The 22,651-nt window shown below is 42.7% G+C and overlaps 1 protein-coding gene across 1 annotated transcript in view; it reads right to left on the minus strand.

Annotated features, from left to right (window-relative positions):
* LOC139545482 (hemicentin-1-like) overlaps window positions 1-22,651 on the minus strand; it is a 79,054-nt gene that overhangs the window by 52,219 nt on the left and 4,184 nt on the right. Inside the window, exons 4-9 of the mRNA XM_071353295.1 lie at window positions 15,505-15,627; window positions 1,226-1,397; window positions 844-950; window positions 612-732; window positions 266-529; window positions 22-166 (exon numbers count right to left, since the gene is read on the minus strand). Coding sequence (XP_071209396.1) covers window positions 22-166; window positions 266-529; window positions 612-732; window positions 844-950; window positions 1,226-1,397; window positions 15,505-15,627 — 932 coding nt within the window. The remainder of the gene's footprint in view (window positions 1-21; window positions 167-265; window positions 530-611; window positions 733-843; window positions 951-1,225; window positions 1,398-15,504; window positions 15,628-22,651) is intronic.

Consider the following 22,651-nt stretch of genomic DNA (forward strand, 5'->3'; position numbering starts at 1 on the left):
ACAGAACAGACGGAGACTCACTGGAACAACTTCTCCTCCCCAATAGCAACTCCACTCCTGGTGAACCTCAGCCTATAGGGAACGTCGCTCTCTACCGAACAGCCAATCATAACGGGCTGCATATAAAAGCCGTTCACCACCTTGGGCATGCTCACCGCTGGGGGATCTTTGTCATGACAAAACAGAGAGGAGGGAAGAGGTCACACAAAGGACTAGGTCTGTCTTGGAGACACTAGGGAGGAGACTGAGGAGAGGGATCTCTTACATGGGATGATGTTTGTATAGGAGACACTGGACAACCTCTGGAAGCGGTATCCTTCCTCATCCTTCCCTGTCACCTTGAGGAAGAAGCTTTGGGAAGGAGTGCGAAATTCTGGGACACTCCAGAGTCCTTGGCTGCCCCTGTCAGAGGGCAGAGGCACGGGGAGGGTGCGTAAGGAGCGTCCTGAACCTGAAACTAACTCCATGTGAGTCAGCTGACCTGGGTGCTTCAGTCCTGTACATTTCAGCAACACATGGGCTGGAACTCCTTTGGAAGGGGAGGGGAGCCCAATGTTATTCAATGCAATCACGTATACATACAAAGATATAAAATTGCATGCACACATTACCTTTGATGGGTCTCTCCCTGGTATGGTTGAACTCAGACACTGGTATACTGGAGAACCCAGCCCGGAAGTCCAGATTGCTGACCCCTGTAACTCTCAGAGTGTGGCGGCCACCGCAGCCCACCTGGACATAGACAGGACATTCAGTTGTTGTATTTTGTCTCAGAGGTGACTAAAGCAGTTATCTCATTCTCAATGCAGGATGATCACGTCAGGAGGATCTACTGTACAGTACCTTCAGAGTCCAGGCTCCAGGTCGGGGGAACTTCAGGTTGACAACACGGGCAGAGTTTGGGATATTCAGCAGCTCTGTGAGGCCCTGCTCCACTCTAACAGTGTGACCTAGGCAATTGAGACATAACAATATAATTTCAAAATTTTAAATAACATTAATGTTCAGCAACATGGATATCACAGGAGGTTGGTGGCACCTTAATCGGGGAGAACAGGCTCATGGTTATGGCTGGAGTGGAATCCACAAGCTCCTTTCCAGCCATGATTATGAGCCGTCCTCCCCTCAGCATTCTCCACTGATGGATATATAGTATTATTCTCAAGTATTGATAAAGTTATTTGCTATCTATACAGCGAAAATACATAATGAAAGCATGATGTACCAAGGGGATCCCTGAGCTCGATCTGAGGGGCTGGCCCACTAAGTGACACAGTGACCTCCTTCAGGCTGGGGTCAAAGGGCACCTCCCAGTGGTTCTCCTGAGCGCTGTCATGATTGGAGGAGAGCAGGTGAACCTTCAGGGCCTGCACTGTCTCCTCCACCCACTTCAAGACCTGGCAGGAGAGAAGACTTAATCTCAGCAAGATAGCAGCACACCCCACACAGCACACAGCTAGAGGACAGACTAGACAGGGGTGGTCTGGGACTTAGACTAGACTATATAGATAGACTTTCTAGCAAAGACCTCTACTAGAAACCCAATTAGAGGGAAAGGACCGGAAGGATGTGCATGTGACCTCTCTCTGATTCTGAAACTGTCTGCTTCAACACTGCAAGCTGGTCTTTGTACCATCTTATGTCTCAAAGGGATCTTCCATAAACGAAAGGAAAGTGAAACAGCTCACCTGTCAAAAAGATAACATACAGTTTTCTGCACTCTTAAGCATGAATTCCCAAGAGGAGTTTCTCTCACAGTGGAAGGTAGCACACTGTCTGACAGAAAGGGCAATGCTTCTGCACACCTCTTTTAATGAATCAGGGCATTGGTTCCCTGGTCCTGAGATCTATTCCAGATTATTAACAGGTCCAATGTGCAGGATCAATTTAGGCTATATATGGCTGAACTTTTTTACTGTCTGTCAAATTGGCAGGGTTGGGTATATTCCTTTCTGAATCTAATCCATTACAGTTACTAGTTACATGCCCCCAAAAAATTATCAGTAACTGTTGGATTACCCAAACTCAGTCATATAATCTCATTAGTTTCAGTTACTTTTAGATGTATTTCCCCTTAAGAGGTGCAGGTTAGAAGCTGACACAGCCACAAAGTCATAAAATCTGATTTTAAACCTAACCCTCACCTTAACCCTAACCACAATGCTAACCCTAATGCCTAACCCTAACCTTAAATGAAGACCAAAAAGCCTCACTCAAGGACAAGACCCAATAAACCTCAACCTGCTTAAGAGGCATTAGAAGAAGACAAAAATGTATATTACATCTATTGCAGGATAAATCAATGTTAAATCAAATTGTGTGTGCATTTTAGGTTAGGGGCTTACTTACGAGCCCCTAACCAACAATGCAGTTTAAATAAATAAAAATGTGAATAAGAATAGAAATAAAAGTAACGAGTAATTAAAGAGCAGCAGTAAATTAACAATAGCGAGACTATATACAGGAGGTACCGGTACAGAGTCAATGTGCGGGGGCACCAGTTAGTAGGTAGAGTTATTAAAGTGACTATGCATAGATGATAATAACAGAGTAGCAGCGGTGTAAAAGAGGGGGAAATGCAAATAGTCTGGGTAGCCATTTGATTAGATGTTCAGAAGTCTTATGGCTTGGGGTAGAAGCTGTTTAGAAGCCTCTTGGACCTAGACTTGGCGCTTTTAGGGCATTCCTCTGATGCCGCCTGGTACAGGTCCTGGATAGCAGGAAGCTTGGCCCCAGTGATGTACTGGGCCGTACGCACTACCCTCTGTAGTGCCTTGCGGTCGGAGGCCGAGCAGTTGTCATACCAGGCAGTGATGCAACCAGTCAGGATGCTCTTGATGGTGCAGCTGTAGAAGCTTTTGAGGATCTGAGGACCCATGCCAAGTCTCCTAATGGGGAATAGGTTTTGTCGTGCCCTCCTCACGACTGTCTTGGTGTGCTTGGACCATGGTAGTTTGTTGGTGATGTGGACACCAAGGTACTTGAAGCTCTCAACCTGCTCCACTACAGCCCCGTCGATGAGAATGGGGGCGTGCTCGGTCCTCTTTTTCCTGTAGTCCACAATCATCTCATTGGTGTTGATCATGTTGAGGGAGAGGTTGTTTTCCTGGCACCACACGACCAGGTCTCTGACCTCCTCCCTATATGCTGTCTCGTCATTGTCGGTGATCAGGCCTACCACTGTTGTGTCATCCGCAAACTTAATGATGGTGTTGGAGTTGTGCCTGGCCGTGCAGTCATGAGTGAACAGGGAGTACAGGAGGGGACTAAGTATGCACCCCTGAGGGGCCCCTGTGTTGAGGATCAGCGTGGCAGATGTGTTGTTACCTACCCTTAACACCTGGGGGCGGCCTGTCAGGAAGTCCATGATCCAGTTGCAGAGGGAGGTGTTTAGTCCCAGGGTCCTTAGCTTAGTGATGAGCTTTGAGGGTATTATGGTGTTGAACGTTGAGCTGTAGTCAATGAAAAGCATTCTCACATAGGTGTTCCTTTTGTCCAGGTGAGAAAGGCAGTGTGGAATGCAATAGAGATTGCACCAACTGTGGATCTGTTGGGGCGGTATGCAAATTGGAGTGGGTCTAGGGTTTCTGAGATAATGGTGTTGATGTGAGCCATGACCAGCCTTTCAAAGCACTTCATGGCTACAGACGTGAGTGCTACGGGTCAGTAGTCATTTAGGCAGGTTACCTTAGTGTTACAGTTTACATAGCTGTCCATAAATGGTCGTTGCATTTTACTTAATGGGTTGGTTTTGCAGGCTTCACTGCTTTCTACTACAGATAATAATATGATTAGGCTATATCTTTACATAAAAAACATCAACAGTCAGTCATATTTTCAGTTATTCCAATTAATATAATACCCCTTCAAAAATAGAACTTAGAAATATGGAAATATAGATTAGTCAAATTGTTTTACCTGAGTATAACCCCAAAACTATGGAATAATTAGCCTACTCTGTTGTTTATGATGGAATGATTGGGCTCATTGCTTCGAGTTGAAAAATAAATGATTTGAGCACTCCCAAAAGTGGTATTTGCATGTGAAAAATGTATTGTTTACGTTTTTGTTGTACGTTTTGATATGTCGACTCCGACATTGCGCGTCCTAATATTTATATATTTCTTAATTCCATTCTATTACTTTTAGATGTGTGTGTATTGTTGTGAATTGTTAGATACTACTGCACTGTTGGAGCTAGAAACAACCCGCATTTAGCTACACCGCAATAACATCTGCTAAATATGTGTATTGTGACGAATATAATTTGATTTGATAATTTGCAGCCGATTCTGTTGCAAAACGTTTCTTAAATGGAAGCAGACGGAAAGAAACGGGGAGGGACCTACCTGAATTTTTCCAATATAAACTCTCGTTTTGCTCGGTTTGCAGTCGCACCATTGGATGACATTGCTTGTACTGTAGTTTACAAAAGCCTATTCCTGCTCTTTTCCTGCGATCCATCAAACACATTATGTGTCATCATAGTGGTCTCTGATTTCTGGTCACACTCGCTCAGTCAGAACAAATTTAAAGCAGGCATTTTTTCAAAGCTAATTTGAATATCATTGAGAAAACAGAAAGGAGGCCAATATTTTTTTCGCCAACTTCATCAAAAGAAAATCCCGCAGACATCCTTTCTGAATTTTAAAGTCATTCTAGAAGTAATCATCTACTTTTTCAAATGTATATGTAATCTGATTTTTTTTGTAATCCATCAGGCTACATGTATTCTGTTACTCCCGAACGCTGCAAATTGGTTGGGTTTTAAATAGCGGACATGGCCTGAGAGGACTGGTCTGGTCTTGGGTTGATGGGATTGTGGAGGCTTCACTCTGATATGAGGGTCATTATCTTATTCTCAGAGAACAGATTAGCCAATGCCTGGCTTCCGCTGAGTCTGAAATAAGCCTGGGGGGCTTTATTACAATAAATTTCAGGAGTAATCATCACTGAGAATACTTTTCCCCTTGACTATTACTGTACAATATTTGACAGGTATAATTTCAATGTTGGATTATATACTCAACCCTCTAGGTGAAATCATGCTGGTGGTTAGGATTCAGAAGAAAAAACAATGTGTCCTTTCCCCATTACAGGAAAAGAAGAGAAGAACCCGTTGTATAACTGAATCTATTTTTTTCTGACCGGATCATCATTTTTTCCATCTTTCAAGTGCTTAACAAGCAACTGTGGTCTTGTATTTGTTTTGACCCCATAATCGCGAGTACAGACCTTATGGTTGCATTGTGTCTATAATAAAACAAACAGAAAACATTGCTTCAGTGGCCCCTCTGAGAAATGGGGCTTATTCAACACATCTTAATATATTTAGGAATAATGGAGAAGATTGGAGTGAGCAAAGCCGGCCCACTGGGTGCTGACAGCAGCTGGATCCTCTCTGAGTTTACAACTGGAAACAGCTGTAATTTCTGCCACATGTGCTGCCATCCCCAGCAGAGCAGGAAACTGCTATAGAGTGACCTACTGTACATCTGCCTCAAACCGGTGTATATTTCATCTCAAGCACCTAGGGAGATCTCCCCAAAGACTTACACACTAAAACATTAGGGTTCCTCAAGGGTTCTTTGGGATGGGTGATGGTTCTGTGGAAACCTAATGACTCAAATAACCCTTTGAGCTCATCAAAGGTTCTTTACAGCTCTTTTAGTGATAAGTAAAATGTACGGGAGGCAGCACATTTGAATATTTGGGGGTGTGGTTTACGCACAGCACTTTTTGTGAAACCATGAGATCATTCCAGTTTATTTACAGTTTTTTTGGATTGCTTACACACTAAAATTAAAAGTAGTACACTATTAGCAAAACCTTACACTCAAGAAGCAAAACATCAGCCCATATTTGCACAACTATAAGCACATTGTCAACCTCACACTTGTTGCAAAACTCTACACACAGTGATTTGCAAAACACTAAACACACTTAACATACATTACACACAAAAATCTATCATGAAGTCACGTCCTTGCAATACCAAAGCACTGACTGTCAAATTACCACACCGTCCAACCAATTGGTTCAACACAGTCATCAGGTGTGCAAACACTCGTTTGCTTAATTGTAGACACACCAATCAGGTGTATAAGCACTATAAAAAGCAGCAGGTGAGTTCATCGGTCTTCAAGCACAATGGAAAGAGTCAGAGAAAGAGTAAGACGAGGAGGAGGAGGAGGACGAGGACGAGGACGACGAGGAGAACGAGGAGGAGTAAGACGAGGAGAACGAGGAGGACGAGGAGAACGAGGAGAACGAGGAGGAGGAGGACGAGGAGGAGGAGGAGGAAGACAAGAAGGTGCTCAAAGAGGACCGAATCTGACAAATGAGATCCGCGCAACACTGGTTGACCACGTTGTCAACCACGGCCTGACGCTGAGGGAGGCTGGACTGCGAGTACAGCCAAATCTAAGCCGATATACAGTGGCAAGTGTGATGAGAACATTTCGACTGGAAAATAGGTATTGTAAAAATATCATCATATCAAAAACATCTGCACGGTTTCAGTAACTGCTTACAGTACTGTATTCTATGCACTATCAGCACTTCTGTTACCTTTTCCTGTGAAATTACTGTACTATTGTATACTGTTTTTTTTCTACATAGGATTGAGGGTCAGGGACGACAAGGGGGAAGGCCTCCTATGTTCACAGAACAGCAAGAGAGGGAGATAGTAAACATGGTTTTGGCCAACAATGCTATAACACTCAAGCAGCTCCAAGCTAACATTGTCAATAACCACGCCATTTTCAACGATATCCATCAGGTCTCAACATCAACACTGGCACGCATTCTAAAAAAAACAAAACATATTCAAATGAAGCAAATTTATCGAGTGCCTTTCGAGCGCAATTCCGAAAGTGTGAAACGACTGCGGCATGATTATGCAGAGGTATGTATTCACTTTAGCAGTGTGATCTTGCATACTGTCTCATAATCTTTTACTGTACTGTAATATGTATACTAGATCTACACTGAACTACACAATTTTGCCTGACACTGTTTTTCAGAGAGTTTTACGAATGGATGGAGAGGAGATCCAGCATGAGTTCATTTACGTAGATGAGGCTGGGTTCAACCTGACGAGAACACGAAGGAGGGGAAGAAACATCATTGGCCACAGGGCTATAGTCAATGTCCCAAGGCAACGTGGGGGTAATATAACACTCTGTGCAGCCATTACACAGAATGGGGTCCTCCACCGCCATGCCCATATGGGCCCTTACAACACAGCACTCATACTTACATTCTTGGACCAATTGCACAACATAACAGCAGCAAATCAAATCGATCATATGCAATACATTGTTGTCTGGGACAATGTGTTCTTCCACCGCTCTGCTCTGGTTCAGAACTGGTTTCAGCAACATCCACATTTCACCGTCCTATATCTTCCACCATACTCTCCATTCCTCAACCCTATAGAAGAGTTTTTCTCGGCATGGCGGTGGAAGGTATATGATCTCCGTCTCCAGGCTGAGGTACCCCTCATCCAAGCCATGGAGGAGGCCTGTGACCAGATGGAGGTAGCAGCAATGCAGGGATGGATTCGTCATTCAAGACGTTTCTTTCCAAGGTGTCTTGCTAATGACAACATTGCCTGCGATGTTGATGAAATTCTCTGGCCAGATCCAGCTAGGCGAAGAGACAATGTCTAGTTATTTAAAAAAAAAAAAAATTGAACTTACAATACGTAAAGTGACGTTTGGTTACAGTATTATGAATCTCCATGTCAACATTTTGGGCGTGTTGAGAAATAAATGAGTTTCTTCAGTCTGCAACATTGGTCTTGTGTAGTGTTTGGTGAATTGACATTATATTTGTACTTTGTTGATAGTAGCCTACTCTAATCATAGGGAAGTAGAAGTGCTAAAAGTGTTTTAGGTTTATCACAGCAGAGTGTAACTCGTGCAAACAGAGTATAGTAATGTGAAACGTGTGTGTTTCATATGGTAACAAAGTGTGGTTTTTAAAAAGAAGTGTATAGTTTTTACAAGAGTGTTTAATTTTGCAAAGGATCTGTAGTGTTTTGCTAATTGGATGTGTGGTTGTGGTAATTGTGTGTAGTGTTTTGAAAACACGGGCCCTGTTTTGAAAATCGTGCTTAAGCAATCAAAAAAAACTGTAATATGTTGTGTTATGCCATTATGAATTACATATGACTATGGCCAGTGATGGTGTCTTGTGAAAAACGAATGCATGGCCTTAAGTCAATTGAGAACAGTTGACTAAATCAGTCAGTGGTTTTCAATTCTCTCCTCAGGGGACCCCCAGCTGTTCCAGATGTAGAGCACTTGTTTCAACTTGTCAATTAACGCAATAATAACACCTATGAAAGTTTATCAATATAATTTGTCTGACCCGAATAAAAAAAGGATCTACACAGAACCTTTCAGATTGAGAAAAGGTTCTATAAAGAACCATAAAAAAAGAGTTGTAACCATAGCGGATCTGTTTTTTTTGGTGTTACATAGAACCTTTTTTAATGGTTGTTTATAGAACCTTAGGAAAGGGTTCTTTGTAGCACCATACAGGTTCCATTTAGAACCTTATGAGCATGGTTTTAATTGAACCTTCAAAAAAGCATTCTATATAGCACTAAAAAGGGTTTTGCTGTGGTTACAAGCCAAAGAACCCCTATCTGGTACAATTTAGAACCATTATTTGTTAGTGTGGGACATGGGGGACAGGGGAGACACAGAGATAGAGCTGATGCTGTTTGGTCTGGCCAAGGTGTGCCTCGAGGAACATGCTGCGTTCTGCTGCTGCAACAGCCGCTCCCTGCCTGAGCCATGGGGAATACAGAGGATCTACGGGTCTTTGAAACCTCATCTGCCGTGTCTCGGCTGAACAGGCACGTGGTGTTGTGTCAGGAAGAAGCACCTCTGCTATTTTAGGACTAGAGCAATGAGGGTGGCCAGAGGAAGGTCAGCTAAGGCTGAGGAGATACACTGTTCTTTTCATCTTCCAGCTAGGTTGTTTTCTACAGGGATTCCTCCTCCTCCTCATGCCCCTTTGAAACCCCCCAGCAGACCGCTTGAATGTTTCTCCCATAGTGGTTGGGGAACCTATAGACCACAGCCCTCCTTGCACACAGGGGTCTCCCAACTCCGGCTCTGGGGTTAAGCCGCTACCACCATCACTGTGAGAGAGGAGACAGGGTGCCAGAAACTAGGCTATTAGGCCAAATCAGTCCCAGATGGACCCCCGTTCTCCTATTGGATGGGAACCTCAAAACACCTGCCTTGCCTTTCCCCCAGACAACAAGCAAGAGTCTACCACATCTGTCTTCCTGTTTCTGAGAGCAGGTCTAGACTACAGAGACTGGCTTTATTCACTAACATCAGGAACACGACAGAGGATACGGATTAAGTGGATTTAATTGATCTTTTAACAAAAACCCCTGTCCCTTTAACTCACTACTGGGCCCACCTGATGAGGAAACCATTGGGCCAATGTTACTAGTGTTCTTCTATGGAAAGAAGTCCAGCCACTTCAGTGAGGAGTGCGTGTGGAGTTGAAACACAGAGACACGAACATGCATTAGCCAGGCTGCTGACAAGGTGATCATAAACAGCCTAGAGTAGTTTATAGATGGACAGCAATAACCCATGAGCTCATGGTCGGCTCACGCAACAGAACAGACATCATCCATGCGCACGGATTAGAGCATAGATGAAACCTCCCAGAGCCCAGAAAGATTTCTCTTGGCCAGGTTCTCAGCCCTCTCACATCCCTCACACACTGAAAATTGAGGATGGCCTCCATGACCATTACGACCAGAATTCAAGTTTAATTCTTCGGGATATGTATCCCTTCCACGGGACGGTTGAGCTAACGTAGGCTAATGCGATTAGCATGAGGTTGTAAGTAACAAGAACATTTCCCAGGACATAGACATATCTGATATTGACAGAAAGGTTAAATTATTGTTCATCGAACGGCACTGTTCAATTTACAGTAGCTATTACTGTGAAAGAATACCATGCTATTGTTTGAGGAGATTGCACAATTTTGAACATAAAAAGTTATTAATGAACAAATTAGGCATATTTGGGCAGTCTTGATGCAACATTTTGAACAGAAATGCAATGCTTCACTGGATGAGTCTAAAACTTTGCACATACACTGCTGAAAAAATTTACATTGCACCTGGTCTGGAATAGTACAATATGGCCTTTCTCTTGCATTTCAAAGATGATGGTACAAAAAAATACAAAAGAACGGTTGTTTTTGTATTATCTTTTACCATTAGTGCATTAGCATCGAATAGCCCCCGTGATATGCAACTTTTTAGGGAAGTTAAGAACCAATATACACAGGCAGTTAGGAAAGCTAAGGCTAGCTTTTTCAAACAGAAATTTGCATCCTGTAGTACAAACTCAAAAAAGTTCTGGGACACTGTAAAGTCCATGGAGAATAAGAGCACCTCCTCCCAACTGCCCACTGCAATGAGGCTAGGAAACACTGTCACTATTGATAAATCCACAATAATTGAGAATTTCAATAAGCATTTTTCTACGGCTGGCCATGCTTTCCACCTGGCTACCCCTACCCCGGTCAACAGACAATCTGGACCCTCTCTTTCTAAAATGATCTGCCAAAATGATTGCAACCCCTATTACTAGCCTGTTCAACCTCTCTTTCGTATCGTCTGAGATTCCCATAGATTGGAATGCTGCCGCGGTCATCCCCCTCTTCAAAGGGGGAGACACTCTAGACCCAAACTGCTACAGACCTATATCTATTCTACCCTGCCTTTCTAAGGTCTTTGAAAGCCAAGTTGACAAACAGATTCCGATCATTTTGAATCTCACCGTACCTTCTCCGCTATGCAATCTGGTTTCAGAGCTGGTCATGGGTGCACCTCAGCCACGCTCAAGGTCCTAAATGATATCATAACCGCCATCGATAAGAGACATTACTGTGCAGCCGTATTCATTGACCTGGCTAAGGCTTTCGACTCTGTCAATCACAACATTCTTATTGGCAGACTCAACAGCCTTGGTTTCTCAAATGATTGCCTCGCTTGGTTCACCAACTACTTCTCCGATAGAGTTCAGTATGTCAAATTGGGGGGCCTGTTGTCCGGACCTCTGGCAGTCTCTATGGGGGTGCCACAGGGTTCAATTCTCTGGCCGACTCTCTTCTCTGTATACATCAATGATGTCGCTCTCGCTGCTGGTGATTCTTTGATCCACCTCTATGCAGACGACACCATTCTGTATACCTCTGGCCCTTCGTTGGACACTGTGTTAACTAACCTCCAGATGAGCTTCAATGCCATACAACTCTCCTTCTGTGGCCTGCAACTGCTCTTAAATGCAAGTAAAACTAAATGCATGCTCTTCAACTGATCGCTGCCCGCACCTGCCCGCCCGTCCAGCATCACTACTCTGGGCGGTTCTGACTTAGAATATGTGGACAACTACAAATACCTAGGTGTCTGGTTAGACTGTATACTCTCCTTCCAGACTCACATTAAACATCTCCAATCCAAAATCAAATCTAGAATCGGCTTTCTATTTCGTAACAAAGCATCCTTCACTCATGCTGCCAAACATACCCTCGTAAAACTGACCATCCTACCGATCCTCGACTTCGGCGATGTAATTTACAAAATAGCCTCCAACACTCTACTCAACAAATTGGATGCCGTTTTGTCACCAAAGCCCCATATATTACCCACCACTGCTACCTGTATGCTCTCGTTGGCTGGCCCTTGCTTCATATTCGTCGCCAAACCCACTGGCTCCAGGTCATCTATAAGTCTTTGCTAGGTAAAGCCCCGCCTTATCTCAGCTCACTGGTCACCATAGCAGCACCCACCCGTAGCACGCGCTCCAGCAGGTATATCTCACTGGTCACCCCCAAAGCCAATTCTTCCTTTGGCCGCCTCTCCTTCTAGTTCTCTGCTGCCAATGACTAGAACGAACTGCAAAAAATCTCTGAAGCTGGAGACTCTTACCTCTCTCACTAGCTTTAAGCACCAGCTGTCAGAGCAGCTCACAGATTACTGCAACTGTATATAGCTCATCTGTAAATAACACATCCAATCTACCTCATCCCCATACTGTATTTATGTATTTATTTTGCTCCTTTACACCCCAGTATCTCAACTTGCACATTCATCTTCTGCACATCCTACCATTCTAGTGTTTAATTGCTATATTGTAATTATGGTCTATTTATGGTCTATTTATAGCCTTGCCTCTCTTATCCTACCTCATTTGAACATGCTGTATATAGATTTTTCTACTGTATTATTGATTGTATGTTTGTTTATTCCATGTGTATCTCTGTGTTGTTGTATGTGTCGAACTGCTTTGCTTTATCTTGGCCAGGTCGCAGTTGCAAATGAGAACTTGTTCTCAACTAGCCAACCTGGTTAAATAAAGGTGAAATAATCGTTTTTATTTTTTAAACCAGATCTATTGTGTGTTATTCTCCTAAATTCCTTCCACATTTCCACAAACTTCAATGTGTTTCCTTTCAAATGGTACCAAGAATATGCATATCCTTGCTTCAGGGCCTGAGCTACAGGCAGTTAGATTTGGGTATGTAATTGTAGGCAAAAATGGGAAAAAAGGGGCATATCCTTAAGAGGTTTTAAACAGCGCATTAGTGTTCTTTTTCTGCCCGAGGGCTTGCTGACAGATTGCTCCAGTGATTACAACAAGTTAAGTATTAAGAGTTTAAGGAGTGTCACACACAAGGTTTCACAGTGAGCTGTTGTGTGTGGATTTGGAGCAAGCTCAAGAGGGCAGCTGTGTTGGAAAGAAAGAGGGAAGCCATGACAGATCATATCCTGGTATTAGAGAGTAAAATAAGCAGTCTGTTTTCTTTCCACATCTCTGCCGAGACCACAAAAGATTGTGTATATTTGATTTGGCCACACTTTATTAAACTAATATTAAGAGGGGAGATTTTAGTTAGATTTGAGGTATGCAGTTTCTAAGGATTAAAGGATTTAAATTAATTCAGTAATACCATGCCACCCAGGAGTACTGTACATCTGAAATAGGATTGTAGTTCTGTTGATCCATGCTAAATGAGTGGAGAGCTTGTCAATTAGCATAACATTTGAAAGGTGAGAGTGGTCACTTTAAAACATGTAAAGGCAATCCACACTCTGGCCAGCTGGGGCCCACGATGAGAGGACTGGTTTCTGTTGGTGGTGTGAATGTGGTCCCTCAGCTCTTCATTATTAACCATTATACTGTTGCACAGCTATGCCCTGCAATGTGGATCTGACATTCAAACACTCCTCAATGAACTGTGGAGGTTATGAAGTGTTAATAGAACCAGATCCCACACACATACATACACGCACCATACATACATACACATGAATACATAAAGACCGACATGATTTGAAAGAAAGGCAGAAACACATAAAAACACACATAGAGAGCTGGGTTCAGGGGTTCAGTGGGCCACCTTCCAGTGAACAGTAATACTTGGCTCAAGTGTAGAGCTGCCATCTCCTCAGCCCAGCCATCTCCTCTGATGACATGCAGGATACCAGTGTCTCTCCCAAAGGAAACTCTGTCTTGTTTTAAGTTTGACTGCGAGTTATTGAGCTCCGTTGACTTAGGTTTCCAAGATTTGTGGTTCAGTTACATGCTGAGATAAAGTAATCACTCACCACTATTATATAGTTCCTGGTACGATTAATATGCACTACAAAAATATTTTATGTGTGTCAATAAAATACACTATGATTACATGTATGAGTGATATTTCGCTATTCTTTCGACTGCTTTTACATATAAAATATTCTCCATACACCATGTGTTCATTTGAACCCGCCTGCATTTTTTAAACAGATGTCCTGAAGAGACTAAAAACCTATAATTCTTACAGAAAAATCTCACTTATGGTTGACCATTGACTCAGCACACCCTCATGAGTGTGATTGAAAAAATATACAGTACCAGTCAAAAGTTTGGACACACCTACTCATTCAAGATTTTTTTCAATTTTTACTATTTTCTACATTGTAGAATAATAGTGAAGACATCAACATTATGAAATAACACATATGGAATCATGTAGTAACCAAAAAAGTGTTAAACAAATCAAAATATATTTTATATTTGAGATTCTTCAAAGTAGCCACCCATTGCCTTGATGACAGCTTTGCACACTCTTGGCATTCTCTCAACAACCAGCTTCATGAGGTAGTCACCTGGAATGCATTTCAATTAAAAGTTCATTTGTGGAATTTCTTTCCTTCTTAATGTGTTTGAGCCAATCAGTTGTGTTGTGACAAGGTGGGGTGGTATCCAGAAGATTGCCCTATTTGGTAAAAGACCAAGTCCATATTATGGCAAGAGCAGCTCAAATAAGCAAAGAGAAATGACAGTCCATCATTACTATAAGACATGAGGTCAGTCAATTCGGAAAATGTCAAGAACTTTGAAAGATTCTTCAAGTGCAGTCGCAAAAACCATCAAGTGCTATGATGAAACTGGCTCTCATGGGGACTGCCACAGGAAAGGAAGAATCAGAGTTACCTCTGCTGCAGAGGATAAGTTCATTAGAGTTACCAGCCTCAGAAATTGCTGCCCAAATAAATGCTTTACAGAGTTCACGTAACACATCTTAACATCAACTGTTCAGAGGAGACTGCATGAATCTGGCCTACATGGTCGAATTGCTACAAAGAAACCACTACTAAAGGACATCAATAAGAAGAAGAGACTAGATTGGGCCAAGAAACATGAGCAATGGACATTAGACCGGTGGAAATATGTCCTTTGGTTTGATGAGTCCAAATCTGAGATTTTTGGTTCCAACTGCATTGTCTTTGTGAGATGCAGAATAGGTGAACGGATTATCTCTGCATGTGTGAGTTCCCACCGTGAAGCATGGAGGAGGAGGTGTGATGGTGTGGGGGTGCTTTGCTGGTGACACTGTCTGTGATTTATTTAGAATTCAAGGCCCACTTAACCAGCATGGCTACCACAGCATGCTGCAGCGATACGCCATCCCATCTGGTTTGCGCTTCGTGGAACTTTCATTTGTTTTTCAACAGGACAATGACACAACACACCTCCAGGCTGTGTAAGGGCTATTTGACAAAGAAGGAGAGCGATGGAGTGCTGAATCAGATGACCTGGCCTCCACAATCACCTGACCTCAATTGAGATGGTTTGGGATGAGTTGGACCGCAGAGTGAAGGAAAAGCAGCCAACAAGTGCTCAGCATAAGTGGGAAAAGCATTCCAGGGGACGCTGGTTGACAGTGCAAAGCTGTAATCAAGGCAAAGGGTTGCTACTTTGAAGAATCTAAAATCTAAAATATATTTTGATTTGTTTAACACTTTTTTGGTTACTACATATGTTTCATATGTTTTATAGTCTTGATGTCTTCACTATTATTCTACAATGTAGAATGTAGAATGTTTAATGTGTAGGTGTGTCCAAACTTTTGACTGGTACTGTATATAAATGAGTTTGATGACTCTCCTCTTCTGATTCTCACCTCATTGACCTGCTGCTTGTCCAGGTGGAAGATCTGTCCAGAACTTGTGGCAGCGATCTCCTCATAGGCTCTATACCCAGGCTGAGAGCGGTCTCCACAGTCCCCAGTCAGCACAAACACAACCTGGGTGCACACAGAAGACAGCGGTGGATGGTTATTACTACTGAACTTTCATGAGAATATTGTTATCATACATTGCCATCACACTCTAAAAAATGCTGGGTTAAAAACAACTTAATTTGGGTTTTTTGGTAACCCACTGCTGAGTAAATATTGGACGGAACACATCCTGGGTTATTTTGACTGAGCTAGTTGGGCTGTGTGATTACCCAAACATGGGTTAATTTAACCATCATTTGGGTATTTTCCACATTCTTCTAGAATATTATAATAAGGATCTGCCACCTTATTGTACCCCAGCAATGGGATTTTTATAGGATTTTATTGAACTCGTACACTTCTGTAAGAGACTGTACGTTATTTATAATGAGGGGTGCCTGGAGAAAATTGGACCTCTCTGAAATATAAATGGATGGCCCTACATTCAGTAAAATATATTTTAACCCGACCCTCCTTGAACACTTACAAAAATAGCAGAGAACATGCCTATCGTTTACCCTCACTCATAGGACAGACCAGGGTTTCCCAAAAGCATCGTAGCACTAAGATCATCTTAATTCCATTGACACTAAATGGACGGAAGACTATCTTAGTGCTACAATGTTTTTTGGGAAACCCAGCCCAGAGCGTTAGATATCCACTTTTAGAAACTGTTCTTCGTTTTGTAAGCATTACATGGCAGAGTAGCCAGAAGGTTGTGGATACGGAGATCATCGCGGACAAGGGTATGGGCGAAAAGATATCATTACAATAAAAACACTGCATGAATCTATCATGTTATTAGCGATCCAAGGGGAAAAAATATTTTATAAACGCATTTCATGCAATTCTGTCATTTTACATGACCGGAGACAAGTAGAATATTTTTTTATACCAAAACAGAACATGACAATGAATGAGCGCATGCTGCAGCACCACAGACATTTTGACTTCTATACAGGCTATTGTTAAAAAAGAGGATAGTCTAAGTTTGAAACAGTGCTAAAGTTGTCTATCAACTCTAAAAATTGAGAGCAACAGAACCAGTTACAACTGAAGTAACTGATCATCAATTAATTCAAGAAAAAGCAATTTGTTGTTTAACACAGCAGCCGTGTATCATTTTATTTTTTTTTATTTATTTTTTTCACCTTTATTTAACCAGGTAGGCTAGTTGAGAACAAGTTCTCATTTGCAACTGCGACCTGGCCAAGATAAAGCATAGCAGTGTGAACAGACAACACAGAGTTACACATGGAGTAAACAATAAACAAGTCAATAACATGGTAGAAAAAAAAGAGAATCTATATACAATGTGTGCAAAAGGCATGAGGTAGGCAATACATCGAATAATTACTATTTAGCAGATTAACACTGGAGTGATAAATCATCAGATGATCATGTGCAAGAAGAGATACTGGTGTGCAAAAGAGCAGAAAAGTAAATAAATAAAAGCAGTATGGGGGGTGAGGTAGGTAAATTGGGTGGGTAGTTTACAGATGGACTATGTACAGCTGCAGCGATCGGTTAGCTGCTCGGATAGCAGATTTTTAAAGTTGTTGAGGGAGATAAAAGTCTCCAACTTCAGAGATTTTTGCAATTCGTTCCAGTCGCAGGCAGCAGAGAACTGGAAGGAAAGGCGTCCAAATGAGGTTTTGGCTTTAGGGATGATCAGTGAGATACACCTGCTGGAGCGCGTGTTGCGGGTGGGTGTAGCCATCGTGACCAGTGAACTGAGATAAGGCGGCACTTTACCTAGCATAGCCTTGTAGATGACCTGGAGCCAGTGGGTCTGACGACGAACATGTAGCGAGGGCCAGCCGACTAGGGCATACAGGTCGCAGTGGTGGGTCGTATAAGGTGCTTTAGTAACAAAACGAATGGCACTGTGATAAACTGCATCCAGTTTGCTGAGTAGAGTATTGGAAGCTATTTTGTAGATGACATCGCCGAAGTCGAGGATCGGTAGGATAGTCAGTTTTACTAGGGTAAGTTTGGCGGCGTGAGTGAAGGAGGCTTTGTTGCAGAATAGAAAGCCGATTCCTGCTTTGATTTTGGATTGGAGATGTTTGATATGAGTCTGGAAGGAGAGTTTGCAGTCTAGCCAGACACCTAGGTACTTATAGATGTCCACATATTCTAGGTCGGAACCGTCCAGGGTGGTGATGCTAGTCGGGCGTGCGGGTGCAGGCAGCGAACGGTTGAAAAGCATGCATTTGGTTTTACTAGCGTTTAAGAGCAGTTAGAGGCCACGGAAGGAGTGTTGTATGGCATTGAAGCTCGTTTGGAGGTTAGATAGCACAGTGTCCAAGGAAGGGCCGGAAGTATATAGAATGGTGTCGTCTGCGTAGAGGTGGATCAGGGAATCGCCCGCAGCAAGAGCAACATCATTGATGTATACAGAGAAAAGAGTCGGCCCGAGAATTGAACCCTGTGGTACCCCCATAGAGACTGCCAGAGGACCGGACAACATGCCCTCCGATTTGACACACTGAACTCTGTCTGCAAAGTAGTTGGTGAACCAGGCAAGGCAGTCATTAGAAAAACCGAGGCTACTGAGTCTGCCGATAAGAATATGGTGATTGACAGAGTCGAAAGCCTTGGCCAGGTCGATGAAGACGGCTGCACAGTAATGTCTTTTATCGATGGCGGTTATGATATCGTTTAGTACCTTGAGCGTGGCTGAGGTGCACCCATGACCGGCTCGGAAACCGGATTGCACAGCGGAGAAGGTACGGTGGGATTCGAGATGGTCAGTGATCTGTTTGTTGACTTGGCTTTCGAAGACCTTAGATAGGCAGGGCAGGATGGATATAGGTCTGTAACAGTTTGGGTCCAGGGTGTCTCCCCTTTGAAGAGGGGGATGACCGCGGCAGCTTTCCAATCCTTGGGGATCTCAGATGATACGAAGGAGAGGTTGAACAGGCTGGTGATAGGGGGTGCGACAATGGCGGCGGACAGTTTCAGAAATAGGGGGTCCAGATTGTCAAGCCCAGCTGATTTGTATGGGTCCAGGTTTTCCAGCTCTTTCAGAACATCTGCTATCTGGATTTGGGTAAAGGAGAAGCTGGGGAGGCTTGGGCGAGTAGCAGCGGGGGGGGGCGGGGCTGTTGGCCAAGGTTGGAGTCGCCAGGAGGAAGGCATGGCCAGCCATTGAGAAATGCTTGTTGAAGTCTTCGATTATCACGGATTTATCGGTGGTGACCGTGTTACCTAGCCTCAGTGCAGTGGGCAGCTGGGAGGAGGTGCTCTTGTTCTCCATGGACTTTACAGTATCCCAGAACTTTTTGGAGTTAGAGCTACAGGATGCAAATTTCTGCTTGAAAAAGCTGGCCTTTGCTTTCCTGACTGACTGCGTGTATTGGTTCCTGACTTCCCTGAACAGTTGCATATCGCGGGGGCTCTTCGATGCTATTGCAGTTCGCCACAGGATGTTTTTGTGCTGGTCGAGGGCAGTCAGGTCTGGAGTGAACCAAGGGCTATATCTGTTCTTGGTTCTGCATTTTTTGAACGGAGCGTGCTTGTCTAATATGGTGAGGAAGTAACATTTAAAGAATGACCAGGCATCCTCAACTGACGGGATGAGGTCAATATCCTTCCAGGGTACCCGGGCCAGGTCGATTAGAAAGGCCTGCTCGCAGAAGTGTTTTAGGGAGCGTTTGACAGTGATGAGGGGTGGTCGTTTGACCGCGGACCCGTGGCGGATACAGGCAATGAGGCAGTGATCGCTGAGATCTTGATTGAAGACAGCAGAGGTGTATTTGGAGGGCAGGTTGGTCAGGATAATGTCTATTAGGGTGCCCATGTTTACGGATTTAGGGTTGTACCTGGTGGGTTCCTTGATGATTTGTGTGAGATTGAGGGCATCAAGCTTGGATTGTAGGACTGCCGGGGTGTTAAGCATATCCCAGTTTAGGTCACCTAACAGAACAAACTCTGAAGCTAGATGGGGAGCGATCAATTCACAGATGGTGTCCAGGGCACAGCTGGGAGCTGAGGGGGGTCGGTAGCAGGCGGCAGCAGTGAGAGACTTATTTCTGGAGAGATTAATTTTTAAAATTAGAAGTTCGAACTGTTTGGGCATAGACCTGGAAAGTATGACAGAACTTTGCAGGCTATCTCTGCAGTAGATTGCAACTCCTCCCCCTTTGGCAGTTCTATCTTGACGGAAAGTGTTATAGTTGGGTATGGAAATCTCAGAATTTTTGGTGGCCTTCCTAAGCCAGGATTCGGACACGGCAAGGACATCAGGGTTGGCAGAGTGTGCTAAAGCGGTGAGTAAGGCAAACTTAGGGAGGAGGCTTCTGATGTTGACATGCATGAGGCCAAGGCTTTTTCGATCACAGAAGTCAACAAATGATCAGGTACTGTAGGCCTATATGCCATTGTAACTTTTTTGTAATGTATTATTTTTTATTCCATGATATTGCTGTTATAAAATAGATTTGTGTTGACAGTGATTAGGGCATGGGAATATAAGAGCATCTGCTAGGCTAAATTAACAAACTAGGCATGCATAGCTCACTGCATGATCCTCAAACCAAAGACTGGCCAAACTCGTGTATCTGAAAGTTAATTCAAAGGCACTGTAGAATGACTGTATAGTCTAATAAGGCATTTTCTGATTCATTATTATTTAATTCTAAGTAATTAATTTAATTTTATACAGCCTTAATGCAACATTTATAGGCATGTTTTTGAAGTGCTGTTGTTGATATGTTGCTGACATGCTGAGTGTTCCTGCCAGCCTGTAGCGTGTCATAAATGCTTCACAATTGATTTCTTAAATGGCAATCTATAGCCTTGAAATAATAATAATATAGCCTAAATAATTCAGTTCCGTTCCTTCTTAGGCTACCTGGCTTGCTCCTGACTGATTTAGAGTTAGTATGTTGTTAAATAGCCTGTTGAAATGTCGAACGTCAATTGTGTAGTGACAAAATCACACATTACTTCCAAAGTAAAGCACATAAATGTCTTCTTGGCTACAAAAGGCTGTAGCGCAGCCTCTGAATGTCATAGAGGCAAACCAAAGATATATCATATGCATCGGAATCACGTGTTTACCTGCCATTTTTACAGCTTGTTTCTAGCTTAAAGCATTGCGGACTAAAATGTCGCTATAGATCACTTTATATAATCAGGTTCATTTTTTTTTATTTATCTTAAACTAACAAGGGGTAGGCCTATGCTTTTATACATTTTCTTTAACAAAGACCACAATACCCTCACATTACCCCTCAATTTGAGCCCTGGTTTTAACTTAACACACCAAGCTCTTTACTGACACTGAGATATTTATGGAGTGCATGGAGACTGAAGGAATTGGTTGACAAAATCTATGGATAGTAGACTATAATTTTGTCTGTCAAACAGGTAGGCCTACCTCTTATTTCTTGAATAGGACTAAATAGGGTACAGCCCTCTTGTTGTTAGTAGCCTAAAGTCTAATTAAAATTAAGATTGTTTAAATGAATTAGACCTTCTCAAATTAGCCTACTTTCAGCACCCATTCGCTGTCCATCTCCACGGCTGCCGCTTCATAGTAATGTAAATTATGTAAATTACTTGAATATGGCTAATTGGGAGGTCAATAACTCTTATAAATAATTTCATTATGGACAATGAAACATCAATAAAATCAATTATAGCAGTAGCAAGCTTACTTCCGGTCTTCCTTTTCATATTTGCGCTCTCCCTCTTAAACTGAACAGGAAAGTAGAAGGCCTATTCCACGCGTAAAGCATATATTTAGCATTATTGGTACAAATAAAACATTATTTTCTGAAGTAACCTTTGACTCACCTCCTGAAGTGCCACCGTACACAGCACAGTCATTGGTTAGGCAACACAAAAGGGTTTACATCAGCAAGATGATTTGTAACGTCTAGCAGTGTGTAATGCAGTGTAGCCTATTTTTATATACATCATCCCAGCAGCGTAAAAACTCGGGAAGGATGTACATTCTTTTAGAAAATAACTTTGCCCTGCGCTTCTCCGTGCATGCTCTTCTTATAGTTTACCTATGGATCATATTATTGTGACCACACTAGACAAACACTATTGCGCGATGAGCAGAAAATCAGGGATGAGGGGCATCATCGGGCACACATTAGATACTATAATAAGCAACAAATTCTCACACCGTGACCAATACGACATTTCATTAATTGCAAATTACATGACCCTCTCCTGGACTAAATAAAAAAAATACTAAATTCTCCCCCTGACTGAAATGTAAAAAGCTTGACCCTCCCCCATTTTCATTCGGGTAACAATTGTGTACATTTAAACTGCTCCATAAGCCTCACTGAAGCAAAAAAATGCCAATGTTCAACCTTAGCACATGATAATTATACAACAGAAGAGATGAACAGGAATTACATTTACTCTCATGGGTGACTAAAAAGAACTATATGAAAGCCCCGCCACTACTAAACTACACCTCCAGTGTTCTAATCTGACCTGCTGGGTCATATCTCAATATCCCAGCACCAATAACTCAACAACCTAACCTTGCTCTTTTTAATCCTTAAGAGTCTATTGACGCACCCGTGCATCAATCTAAGTAACATAATAAAAAAATCCCCATCAAAATCTGTCAGTTTAAGGTAGCATCTGCGGTGGAAGGTGGCCGAGCTACAGCGGTGTTCGTCAGACCATGAGACATACCAAAAATCGGTCTTCTCACAAAAACTCTATGGAAAGATGAGACTCTCAGGTGTTCTCTGTTTTGCTCTACAACCCCCACGAGAGTTACGGGACTCGTTTGAAGGTAACTCATCCAAATTCCTGGAAGTACGGAGGTAGTTTTGTGCCAACAAAAATAAGGGGTTAAATATGTGTCAAAAAAACAAAAATATTTCTATCTCCTAGATATAGGACAGACACTTCAAAACCTTATTTCTAAAATTATTTTTTTCTACAGTCTTTTCAGCCATTTATTAATGTGTTATTTAATGCATTTCTATGGGGCTAGACTTTTAAAGGTTAAAGAAAACAACCCAACTAAGTGACCCAACGCCTGCAACCTAGCAGTTGGGTCAAC

This window comes from Salvelinus alpinus, chromosome 19, assembly GCF_045679555.1.
Source record: "Salvelinus alpinus chromosome 19, SLU_Salpinus.1, whole genome shotgun sequence".
In the NCBI taxonomy this organism is placed as follows: Eukaryota; Metazoa; Chordata; class Actinopteri; order Salmoniformes; family Salmonidae; genus Salvelinus; species Salvelinus alpinus.